Genomic DNA, 13,134 nt, shown 5'->3' on the forward strand with positions numbered 1-13,134 from the left:
GAAGCACTCAGAGATCTTTATATTCAACTGGTAAACACTCATAGTCCTTCACACTCAACTAGAGAAGCACCCAGATATCTTCACAATCGACTGGTAATGCACTCAGAGCTCTTCACACCCAACTAAAGAAGCACTCAGAGATCTTTACATTCAACTGGTAAAGCATTCATAGCTCTTCACACTCCACTAGAGAAGCATCTAGATATCTTCACAATCGTCTGGTAATGCACTCAGAGCTCTTCACACCCAACTAGAGAAGCACTCAGAGATCTTTACAATCAACTGGTAAAGCATTCATAGCTCTTCACACTCAACTAGAGAAGCATCTAGATATCTTCACAATCGTCTGGTAATGCACTCAGAGCTCTTCACACCCAACTAGAGAAGCACTCAGAGATCTTTACAATCAGAGCACTTCATACTCAAGTAGAGAATACACACACATATACATACACAAATATACGAGTACATCTAAACAAATAAACTCCGATAACTAGGTAGCGAATCTCTCAAAAACACGTCAATCGATCAGAATCATATTCCCATCAATCTCAAATCGCTGTAAGTTCAAGAATAATAAAAAAGAGAGATATAAACCAAGAAAACTTACTGTGAGTTGTCTGTTCTATCGGCCGAATGCTCAGAGCTGAAGTGAGAAGTGTCGGTCATCTGCGATACAGTGTCGGCGCCCGTATCTTCATCTCGCTTGCTCTCTCCTGTGAAAGAAGGGAAAAGAAAAAGTCAGCAATAGTTTCATTTCGGATTTTCACCTATTTAACGTACGAGCTATAAAAAATAATAATGAAAAAGTACAGTGGAATTTCTCAAAACAAGCATCCCTCAAAACGAATCGTTCGCATAACGAACATAAAAAAAATGTGAAAAAGTTGTTCCGTTAACGAGCTAAATTTCAGATTACGAGTAACAGAGAAAGGGCAAGTCCCCTTTTCACGACATTCACTTGTGAGCCGGGACTTCCGCACTAGTCAAAACAAAAAATATTTCGCATAACGAGTAAGATTGTGGAACGAATAATGCACATTATGAGAGGTTGCACTGCGCTTGGAAAATCTGTATCTGTAGAGCTTGTACTGTACTTGGAGTGAGCGATATATCAGACGCTATCGAGGTTAAAAAGAAATACATGTTTGAGAGTGGAAAATAACTCAACCTTACAATGAAAACGTGTGAACTACTAATTCTCAATCGGATCATTTTCAAACACCGTATTTTGTACATATTTCAAGAAGTAATGGTATTTACTATAAATTAAAAAAGGGTCACTGGAATTGCTGGTTTTTGTAAAGTATAAAATACCATAAAAATAGGCTAGTAGCTGCTTCCGCGGAACTAAGAAGTAGGCGCCTATAAAACTATCGGACAAGATGATTCAGACACCGACATATCAGTCGATGCAGTTTATGATCACTGGGAACCCATCAAACGTCCAGCAGCGATCGAAGACGACACGACACTCAAGAGTGTTGAGCAAAACTCATCACATTGTTAGAGATAACCTGAAACATGGACATACCCAACGAAAAAAACTACGAAGAACTTCTGCTGCATTACTCATTTAAATCAGCTATCAATAAATGTCTCGAGATCTGATCTATACTCGGTGAAAACCACCAAATGCTGCATTGCTCCTATTCTCTTATACGGCTGTGAAACATGGCACCTTACAAGGGCCAAGAGCAGCCGTGTACTGAGCTTTGAGAAAAGGTGTCTGCGAAGAATTTTGGGCGTGCGGTGGTTTGACTTTGTGAGGAATGAAGAGATAAGGCGTAGGACGCAGAAAATATTGGTCACAACTGTCGTCAAGAAAAGGCGATTCAAATGGCTTGGTCATGTACTCCGCATGCCTCCCGAGGCCGCCATCAAGCTTGCCTGTTTAACAAGGTTCGCGTCGCCCAGGACGACCACTGTTGACAATTCGTCGGCAGTTCTCGTCAGAACATCGGGATGTGGATCTGACTTGGGAGGATGCAAGGGATCTGACAGCCGACAAAAAAGCCTGGAGACAATTTGTGTCTTTGTATTAGACTCCGTATGCTCCACATAGGGAGCGGACATGGTTAAGTAACCAATAAAACTACAATCTTGCATCGATCATATACTTAATGGTTAGATAAAAAATCATATCAAGTTGGTCACCCTACATAAATAAAGTCAGCTAATTATATTATTATTGTTGCATACTCGTCACTCTCTCACTGTACTAAACTATACTTATTTTTTTAAACATACCTGTATTTTATAATTTACGATGTAATATTTGTATTTTCAAAATGATATTTTTTTAAATGTAAATGAACGTTTTGTCACGGGTTCTGCCTGGTGAGACGTTCATCAAAAAATTAAACACGTATTGTAGAAAGTTTTTCATATAATTTGTCTTGGACTTGAGCTTTGATCTTCCCTTTTCCCCTTTTCCTCCCTCCCGTCCCTTTTCCAGGTATTTATATTAAATTACATATCGCTCACTCCTTTCAAGAACGTCATAAATAAAAATCGTCAATTTTCAGTTGTGTATGTTTTCGGAATGCCCAGAAAATGAACTATATCCCAGCAAAAGCGGCATATTTTAAACTTAATATTTACCCGCTACAGGGCAGAAAGTGTTGTTTTTGCATTTCAAAGAAAGGGTATTGTTCGATTATTTTTTTTAAATATAAGTACTTAATATTTTTCAAATGGAGAAAAAACATTTAGGTTTTTCGTAAAAAGATGTGTTGCACAGTAAAAAGTTCGATAAGTGGCTTGATATATATTTTTAATACATTTTATGATATTTTTCAACTTTAAAAACGATCTCCTGAATAATCAAGATTTTTGATTTATGACGTTTTTGAAAGGAATGAGCGATATGTGAAATTTTGTAACTGAAATGTTACAAATACCTGTTTTTCGTTACTCATTAATGTAATTGTATTAATGTAACTGTTCTGTAAAATTTCAAAATAAAACAAAATAAAAAGTAATACACAAATAAATAAAACCTAGATTCTATTTTATTCGCGAATGTTGAAAGCAAGAAAACATTTCCGCCACGGGCAAACTGCGCAGTTGCGGCAAGAGATGCTATTTGATGAAGACTTGAAGGAAACCAGACGATTTTTTTTTATCAACAAGTTTCATTGATGATACAACCTGATCGGAAATATTTACCTAAGATTTTTTAACCAACAAGTTTCCCTGACGATTCATCTTGGTTGAAAATATTTACCTTTGAAAGAGCTGCCGAACAGCCAGTGTGAGTGCTTCTGTTGTGTGGTCGCTTGTCTGACCAGGGGTGGTGGGGCGTGGCTCGCGAGGGGGGCCCTTGGTGGCAGGGGCGGAGCCTCATCGGCGGCGCTACGCTTCTTGGCTCGCCTCCTGCCACCGTTGGTTCTCTTCAAAGACCCGCCGATAGCGCGCCTCCCTCGAAGGCCCTTCGCGCCGACCTTTGAATCGTCGATTTTGAGAAGGTCATCTACCGGATCCGACTTGGCGTCGTAGTATATTTCTTCTTCTTCATCGTCGCACGATGCTGATTTGGATTCGTCCTGTGAATCTTTATCAGCAGTCATATTATAGTTCAGGGCTTTCGGGTCTTGTACCATGTCGGTGTGTCGGCGTTCGTGTTCCAGGAGGAGCTCTGTGGATAGTATGGCGTGGTCTATTGAGCTGTTGAACTGCCCGCCCATCACGGCGAGAGGTTTCTTCTTGCTCCTGATGAAATTAAACGCGGTCACCGACGAAGCTTTGGCGATCTTCTTCACCGTGTTCTTTTGGGCGTTCATCATGCTGACAGCGCTGATTTTGCGGTGCTTGCCACCGTCTTTGCCATCCTTATTTTCCTTGCTGTCTTTCTTCTTTTGCTGTTTTTTGGGGACCAGCTCTGATTCGTCCAGTATCTCGAAGTCGTCTGTTTCCCCGACAGAGGCGTCGTATAGTATGAGAGCCACCATGTCGTTGCTTTTGTGCTTGTCAACTTCGTGGTGATCTTTGTCTTTCTTCTTCGAATGCTCCTTCTTTCTGGAATGTTCTTCTATCTCCCTCTTGGCAGCTTCTATCCACTCGTCTCCCAGGCACTTGACTAGTTCTATAGTGCTGGACATGGACATAGTCTTCCTGTGCTTGGTTTTAGGCTTCTTCTTCTCCGGAGCGCATTCCGAGTCCGTCAGGACAATGGCCATCGACTGGTCATTTTTCAAATCGAAATCGTCATGGCGTTCTGTGTCCGTGTCACCCGATTCCGGTTGGATCACGATGTCCGGAACAGCTGCTTCAGTTTTATCCTGTCCTGGCACTGTATCTAGTGAACAAACTGCGTTGAACGAAACGAAACATTCACATACAATAAGCTTTACTCATGATATGGTTTGGTTTACTAAATTGACCGTAAACACCGATTCATCCGAGACTCATCCGATAATATACTTAAATTTCAAGATAATCATAAGATACATTACAAAAAATTTGGTATTTTTATATTCGGTATAGTATCGTGAATTCAGCTCCTCAGACTGCCTCGATGCGAAGATGTCGCTACTAATAAACGTCGGATTTATAAAAGAACGCAGGCCAGTTTAAACGGAATGACAGCTATAAAGTCGTAATACATTTCTTCAGTTTACTTTGGAGTGACGTCTGGCGCACGGCCAGATGCAGCCCGTATCAAGGTCGTGTAGCGGAAAGATCTTTCAACTGGGAAGGATGAAATTTGTATAGACGATAGTCATATCGCTCACTCCTTTCAAGAACGTCATAAATAAAACATCGTCAATTTTCAGTTGTGCATGATTTCGGAATGCCCAGAAAATATACTATATCCCAGCAAAAGAGGCATATTTTTATATTATTTTTGACATCTCATCAAAGATGAAGAAGAATATGGAAGTCTGGGCATTTACGGGGCTGACGACCGTCATAGGCTGGTTCGAGTGATCACTTTACACACGTGTAACATTCACCAATTCTACCCATTATTACAACCACACTACTCAAATTCTTAGAAGTTCTATATAAACGAACCAATTTAGAAACCTTGTTCTTGAATCACTAGAACTTCACTAGAGACATTTATTGGTGAGATGTAAAGAAGCTTTTTACTAAGCAGAAACTCTTATATTAATATGTGAGGTCCAAATCCTGGATTTCAATCACACACATGAAAAACGCCAGAAAATACCATTTTCATTTTTATTATTTAAGCTTATAATTTGACCAGATAATTTATTTACAACATTTTGAGTGTGTCCAAATACTTGTTCATAAAATCTGGATTATCTCCAATTACAGGAGTTATTTTCATATTATTTTTTGACATCTCATCAAAGATGAAGAAGAATATGGAAAAATGGAGAAAAAACCTTCAGGCTTTACCTAAAAAGATCTGTTGCACAGTGAAAAGTTCAGTAAGTGGCTTGATATTTATTTTTCATACATTGTAATATATTTTTAAACTTTAAAAACGTTCTCCTGAAAAATCTATTTATTTATTTATTTATGACGTTCTTGAAAGGAGTGAGCGATATCTCGACAGAACTATACTGTTAGAACAGAATATTTAACAGTGATACGAGATGACGTGAAGATTAGTAAACAAGGAATTGGAGAAAGCAGAAAGAAAATAAAAATAATAACCTACGGCACCTTTGGAGCGATTACGTAATCCAACCTTGAGGGGATATGAATCATTTTGAATTTAACTACCCGAATTTTCAGCGAATAATTGTGAATTTCCCAGTTCCTCATACATTCCGAGGCTATTTCAGGATTTCTAATAATTTTACATGCCCGCTTTAGTAATGCATTTTGATACCGAGAAAGAGATCCTTGAGTTCAATTTTATTTATTATTTTGAGAAATAAAAATACTTATTTTTAATTAATGTTTTACTTAGTAAATACCACTATTACTTAAAATCTACTGTGACACGTGTTTCACAGTAGATTTTAAGAAATAGTGGTATTTACTAAGTAAAACATGTATTAAAAATAGATAGATTTTACCACATGGTGACTGCCGAATCAATTAATGAAAAATACTTATGTTTTTTGACTAAATAAAAAGACTATGAGGATTTTGATCCACTCACATTTTTATTAACAACCAACTAGTTTCGGCAACAACCTGTTGCCCTCTTCAGGGTTTAATCATAAATTAAGGCAACAGGTTGTTGCCGAAACTAGTTGGTTGTTAGTAAAAATGTGAGTGGAACAAAAACCAAAGTCTTTTTATTTCTCAAAATAATATATCAATATGATCCACAAAGTTAATGCTTTCAATATTCAAAACATCGATTTTATTATTATTTTATTTTTGTATATGGGAATTGCATTTATTATTTATGGAAATCTGGGCATTTGCGGGGCTGACGACCGTCATACGATGCTGATTTAAGTGATCATTTTACACACGTGTAACATTCACCAATTCTACTTATTATTGACAACCACACTACTCAAATTCTTGGAAGTTCTATATTTTGAAACATTATTCTTGAATCACTAAAACCTCACTAGAGACATGTATTGGTGAGATGAAAAGAATCTTTTTATTGAACAGAAACTCTTTTATTAGTACGTGAGGTCCGAATCCTGGATTATAATTACTTCATTATTATCAGACTTTCATATTCTTCTTCATCTTTGATGAGATGTCAAAAAATAATATGAAAATAACTCATGTAATTGGAGATAATCCAGATTTTGTGGACAAGTATTCGGACACACCCAAGCCATGATACATATAACAGCATTGCATTTTCAAAATTGAGTGACCAAAACAAATTTCGCAATAAAAACACGCGATAATCGAGATATGATGACGTCGCGAAAACAATGAGCGAGAATGCATGTTAACAAAAAATATATCTGTTTACAACATTTAGAAGAAACTTGGCGGTTGGAAGATTTTTAACACGCACGCGTGGGGTAGGCTAAAAATACATCATATGTGCACTGAGCAAAAGCAAATTTAGAAAAAAATGACTCACATAATCACAATAGCACAGAAACATTAACAGAAATCCTATTTTCAGCAATCAAAACAGAGGCAAAATTTGACAACATTACGATATGTTTCTTAAGGAACATACAAATTGTTTAAAAATCGTGAGATTCAAAACGTGTTAGGTAGATTTAGAGGCGAAAAAAATGATGAAAATATACGGCCGCGTATTGCAACGTTTCAAGGAAGATCAGGGAGTTCAAATGGAAATTGACGATGATACTATGTATTTCGATAGAACATTTAAATTGTTTAAAAATTGTGAGATTCAAAACGTGTTAGGTAGATTTAGAGGCGAAAAAAATTATGAAAATATGCGACCGCGTATTGCAACGTTTCAAGGAAGATCATGGAGTTCAAATGGAAATTGACGATGATACTATGTATTTCGATAGAACATTTAAATTGTTTAAAAATTGTGAGAATCAAAACGTGTTAGGTAGATTTAGAGGCGAAAAAAATGATGAAAATATGCGACCGCGTATTGCAACGTTTCAAGGAAGATCAAGGAGTTCACATGGAAATTGACGATGATACTATGTATTTCGATAGAAAATTTAAATTGTTTAAAAATCGTGAGATTCAAAACGTGTTAGGTAGATTTAGAGGCTAAAACAATGATGAAAATATACGACCGCGTATTGCAACGTTTCAAGGAAGATCAAGGAGTTCAAATGGAAATTGACGATGACACTATGTATTTCCATGGAACATAAAAGTTTAAAAATAGTGAGATTCAAAACGTCTAAGCTAGATTTAGAGGCGAAAACAATGGTGGAAACGCACGACCACGTATTGCTATGTTTCAAGAAAGATCAAGGGGTTCAAATGAAAATTGACGACATCCCAATTTGAAATTAACTAACTAACCATCACGCCGCACAACCAGAATGCCACACCACCATGTCTTTGCAAACTTCGCCTCTTCCACGTTCATGCATCTCCTCAAAACATACCCGCCAATTATTCCGACTCCTAACCCTTCCTTAGATCATCATTCGAACATCTATCTTACATCATTTTGCCGCATATTTGTCTGAATTCTGATTGCATTCAGTCATTTGCATTTATGTTTTCGCCAAATCTATTAAACTTGGTACCAGGACTCCGTTGTGTACTGCCAGTTAAGCGAAAGCCAAACTGGCAGTACACAACGTAAGATAAGAAATTTAAAAATCTTACGATTTAAAACGTTTTGAACACATTTAGAGAAAACACACAAAAAAAACAACAAATGTTATATTTCACGCGTTGAACAAATTATTTAAAAAAAATCGATGATGTTGTAATGTCTAATAACGGAACACTTGGCATCTTTAAAGTTAGTGAGATTCAAGACGTTTCTGATGCATTAAGAGAAAAACACGTAAACGTTGAAAGAGAAAGAACTGACACACTCACAAAGATTGAAGAGAGATTCACAGTATCTCTTGGAGAACAAGTCTTTACAGGGCGCGTTTTAAGGCTTAATGGTTTAACTGTTTAGTTAGCAAGTTTAAAGATGGTGTGAATCAAAACGTTTTAGACGCATTAAGAGAAAAATGCGAAAGCGTTGAAAGAAACGACTGACACATTCACGATGATTGGAGAGAGATTCACGATATATCACGGAGAACAAGGCTTAATGAAACACTTAGCGTGTTTAGCATGTTCGGACGCATTAAGAGAAAAACGCGAAGGCGTTGAAAGAAAGGATTGACACATTTACGAAGATTGGAGAGAGATTCACGATATATCATGGAGAACAAGGCTTAATGAAACACTTAGCATGTTAAGCATGTTCGGTTGTATTAAGAGAAAAACACGAAAGCGTTGAAAGAAGGAACTGAGACATTCACGCAGACTGAAGAGAGATTCACGATATATCACAGAGAACAAGGCTTAATGAAACACTTAGCATGTTAAGCATGTTCGGACGCATTCATGAAGATTGAAAAGAGATTCACGATATATCATTGAGAACAAAGCTAAATGAAACACTTAGCATGTTCGGACGCATTAAGAGAATTCACTCACAAAGATTGAGAGAGATTCACGATATATCATGGAGAACAAGGCTTAATGAACACTTAGCACGTTCGGACGCATTAAGAGAATTCACTCACAAAGATTGAAGAGAGATTCACGATATATCATGGAGAGCAAGGCGTAATGAAACACTTAGCACGTTGGGACGCATTTAGAGAAATCACTCACAAAGATTGAAGAGAACTTCACTATATCTCTTGGAGAACAAGTGTTCACAGGGTACACGGTTCGAGCCGTCTGTAGACGTCTATCACACCGGCACGTTTGCGCGCACCTAGAGACGAAGGTGCACTGCCAGGCCGCCAGACCGGTGAGGAGGTCGGTGTGCCGGGTGGCCGGGTGGCCGGATTCCGGGAAGCGCGGCCCTGCGGTCGCCGCGGCGGGAAGTGCCCCGCGACCGGGTGACGGTGATATCGCGACCGGAGGAAGCGAGGTGTATATACAGTGATAACGGAATTAGAATGTTACGTCAGCGTGAATGGGATCGCGCGATCCTGCGCGAGTCCTTTGGCGAGCGAATAATTTATTTATTTATTTTTTTAAACTTCATGTACTTTTTATAAGTTGTACTTTATCCTGCCTAAACAGACCTTAAAGATTATTTACTGTTCTTTAGTAGAATCCATATTAAGATATGGAATTAAGTCTTGGGGACATTCGATGAAAAAAATTAAAAAATGGTTCAAAATCTGCAATATTACATAATAAAAAAATTATGCCCAGTTATATATATATAATCAAAGGGACAATCCAATCTTGATATATAAACATTTAAAATTACTGCCGGTACGTGGAAAATTGTGGATGAGTATCATCGTTGAACAACAAACTAGACAAAAATATCGAAATCCTTTAGTACACAACCATGATACACGATTTACACACAACGAAGGTTTGATAGTCCCAAGAATCAACAATAAATATGGGAGTCCAACACTGCAATATATCGTTCCGAACATTTTTAATTTGTTGCCGACGAATGTTAGAGGTCAAAATATAATATGGAACAAAGGCAAAATAAAGGAATGGGTAAATGATCAAGAGTTAATTTTATGACAGTTGGAAAATGTTTATATTCTTAATTTTTTCTCTTTTTTGTGTGTATATTAGGTTAAATCGTTAAAAACAATAAAAATGTATTAAAAAACAACTCCACTGACAAGACACACTAGGTGGCTTGGTGGGGCAAAAAAAAAAATGTATAAATTGTGATTTAAATAAATGTACTACTACTACTACTACTACCATCACACCGTTTCCCCGCAGGGGTAGGCAGAGAGGATGGAACGCCACACTCTTCTGTCCTGACATCCACTCCTCGCCTCCTTCACATCCATACATCTAGTCATACATGCCCTCCGATAACGCAGACTTTTGACACCGCCAGATTTTAGGTTCTGATTGATCTGATCGTGCCAAGTCTTTTTCGGTCGTCCACGTTCTGTTTTCCCTCTCACATTCGCCACATATATTTTCTTAGTCATTCTCTCGCTATCCATTCGCTCCACATGTCCATACCACCGCAAAGAACTCTTCCTAATCTTTTCAATTATTCCTCGTTCAGCCTTACATTCCTTTCTTATATCGTCGTTTTTAATTCTGTCATACAATGATTTTCCACACATTCGTCTGAGGGAGCGCATTTCAACAGCGTTCACTCTGCTTTCATCCTTCCTTTGCCAGTTCCATGTTTCGCTTCCAAAATAAATGTATACAAATAAAAAAAAATGTACAGAAAATAAATAAGTACATTGGCGTATTATAATATATTGTGAAATGCAAAATAATTTAAAATAAAGAAAAAAAGAGAAAAAATGTTCTATTTTATACATGTCAGACAGCAGGTTAATTTGGGTACAGGCAATATATTCAAGGACCTTACTCCAAATCGACTTGGGATAGTTCTACATTCATTATGGAATGAATTACCTCTCCTTGAAAAATGCACCTTCTCTAATAAGTTTCTCTAATAAGTTAGATAGTAATGTCTCAGACGTTTCTTTCAAGAAACGTCTGACACATTACTATCTATCATTAGATCACTAACTGTCCATCAAACCTCCTCCCTTAGTTTTTCCCTCTACCTTCTTAGTAAACTCCCTTTATTTTAAATATTTACTTCAAATATTTGGCAATCAAACATTTCAATAAACTCCCTAAAGAAATAAAAAAAATAGATGATATAAAAATACTTGAGAAAAAAATTAAAGCTCTATACATTTAAATCTTGAAAAAATATACAAAAAAAACTATTATATAACATTAAACCACGAGTGTAAGTCCCTCTCCAAGCACAAGAGCACAGTCTCTTTTATGGAGAGGCACAGCGAATCGAAATATAAAAGTTCTCCATATGTATAAATGATTCAAATGTATGTTATAAATAAAAATGTAAATATATTAAAAGAAATTTTTTTTTTTGGCTTCCTATTGTCATCAATTTGTAATTTATGCTCTATTTAATGTTCAAGTACTATCTACCCTCCGATTGCAAACCGTCCGCCTCCGTAGTGTAATGGTCAGCACGCTCGGCTACCGTTCTGTAGGTCCCGGGTTCGATTCCCAGGGGGGAATCAAATAAATATAGGTGATTTTTCCACTGAAATATTTATTCAAAATTACCCTGGACTGGTACCTGAAGTGGAGGGCTGATCACCTCTCCTTCATGTGTTAACGATCAAGATAACACTGCGTTTATATGATGCAGTGTCCTATGCACCATTGGGGTGCGGGTAAGGGTTTAATTTAAAAAAAATAAATTAAATATGAGGTATCAAACGTTTTGACCAATATCACTAGTCTGTTTTTGTTTGGTTTGAAAAAATGTGTCTACAAAATTTTGAGTGTGTCCAAATACTTGATCATTAATCTGGATTTTCTCCAATTAGGAGTTATTTTTTCCATTATTCTTCTCCATCTTTGTTGAGATGACAAAAATAATGTATTTTTTTATTGATTTGGCGTTTAATTTGTAGAACTCCATTTTAATTTTTATATTTATTTTAAATCAAACACAGATTTTTTGAGTACATTCATTTGATACTGACATAACTAGGCGAAACGACTGTCACAATATAATTTTTTTATGTGTTTTTTGTTAATAAAATACAACTTAGTAGACTCTAAAAATCTGTGTATGATTTAAAATTAATACAGAAAATAAAAATAATTAATCATAATTGGAGATAATCCAGATTTGTGGACGAGTGTTTGAACATACTCAAAATGTTGGTGAGAAATCAATCAATGAAAAAAATCGTCCTAGAGCTAGACTGAATTTTTATAATAATTTCAGTCATACCGCGTACGAACGTCTGAAAATCAAAATTGGAGACACGTTTTCCCAGAAATGAAAATTTCAGCGAGGCGAGTCCGTTATAGAGTATCGCTTTCGAGAAATAATATTTCAGTATCAGAAAAAAACACATCAGGTATATTGGCTATTCCCCGATTAGCTGCGCTGTTTACAAACATCACTATAATTGAGAAGATTAAGCGAAATGGCTGTGTAAATATACGCCAGAGATTCTCAAACTATCTCAGCCAAGACGCATAAAAAAAGAAACATTTTGCTCACTCCTTTCAAGAACGTCATAATTCAAAAAACTTGATTTTTCGGGAAAACGTTTTTAAAGTTTCAAAATATAATACAATGTATTAAAAATAAATATCAAGCCACTTATTGAACTTATTACTGTGCAACAGATTTTTTTAGATAAAACCTGAAGGTTTTTTCACCATTTGATAAATATTTAGTTTATTTAAAAAAAATTAAACGATACCTTTTCTTCAAAATGCAAAAACAACATTTTCTGCCCTGTAGCGGGTAAATATTATGTTTAAAATATGCCTCTTTTGCTGGGATATTATCTAACATTTTCAGGGCATTCCGAAAACATGTACAACTGAAAATTTACGATTTTTTATTTATGACGTTCTTGAGAGGAGTGAGCGATTTGTGTTTGATATTATTTACAAAATACTGAGATTAGGAAGAGTTCTCTAAGGTGGTATGGACACGTGGAGCGAACGGATAACGAGATAATGACATAATGAGAAAATATATGTTTTATTATATATTTAATTATTTGAAGTGTAAAATAAAAT

The 13,134-nt window shown here is 36.4% G+C and overlaps 1 protein-coding gene across 2 annotated transcripts in view; it reads right to left on the reverse strand.

Annotated features, from left to right (window-relative positions):
* Window positions 1–13,134, reverse strand: part of LOC148302253 (uncharacterized) — a 142,870-nt gene that overhangs the window by 30,329 nt on the left and 99,407 nt on the right. Inside the window, exons 3-4 of one of the 2 annotated variants that reach the window (XM_088271916.1) lie at window positions 3,230–4,300; window positions 611–716 (exon numbers count right to left, since the gene is read on the reverse strand). In XM_088271916.1, the coding sequence (XP_088128042.1) occupies window positions 611–716; window positions 3,230–4,300 (1,177 nt within the window). The remainder of the gene's footprint in view (window positions 1–610; window positions 717–3,229; window positions 4,301–13,134) is intronic. The other variant, XM_088271915.1, reaches the window with a different exon arrangement.

Source organism: Brachycentrus maculatus, unplaced genomic scaffold (genome assembly GCF_059751285.1).
Source record: "Brachycentrus maculatus isolate JH-2025_06_01 unplaced genomic scaffold, ASM5975128v1 h1tg000470l, whole genome shotgun sequence".
NCBI lineage: Eukaryota > Metazoa > Arthropoda > Insecta > Trichoptera > Brachycentridae > Brachycentrus > Brachycentrus maculatus.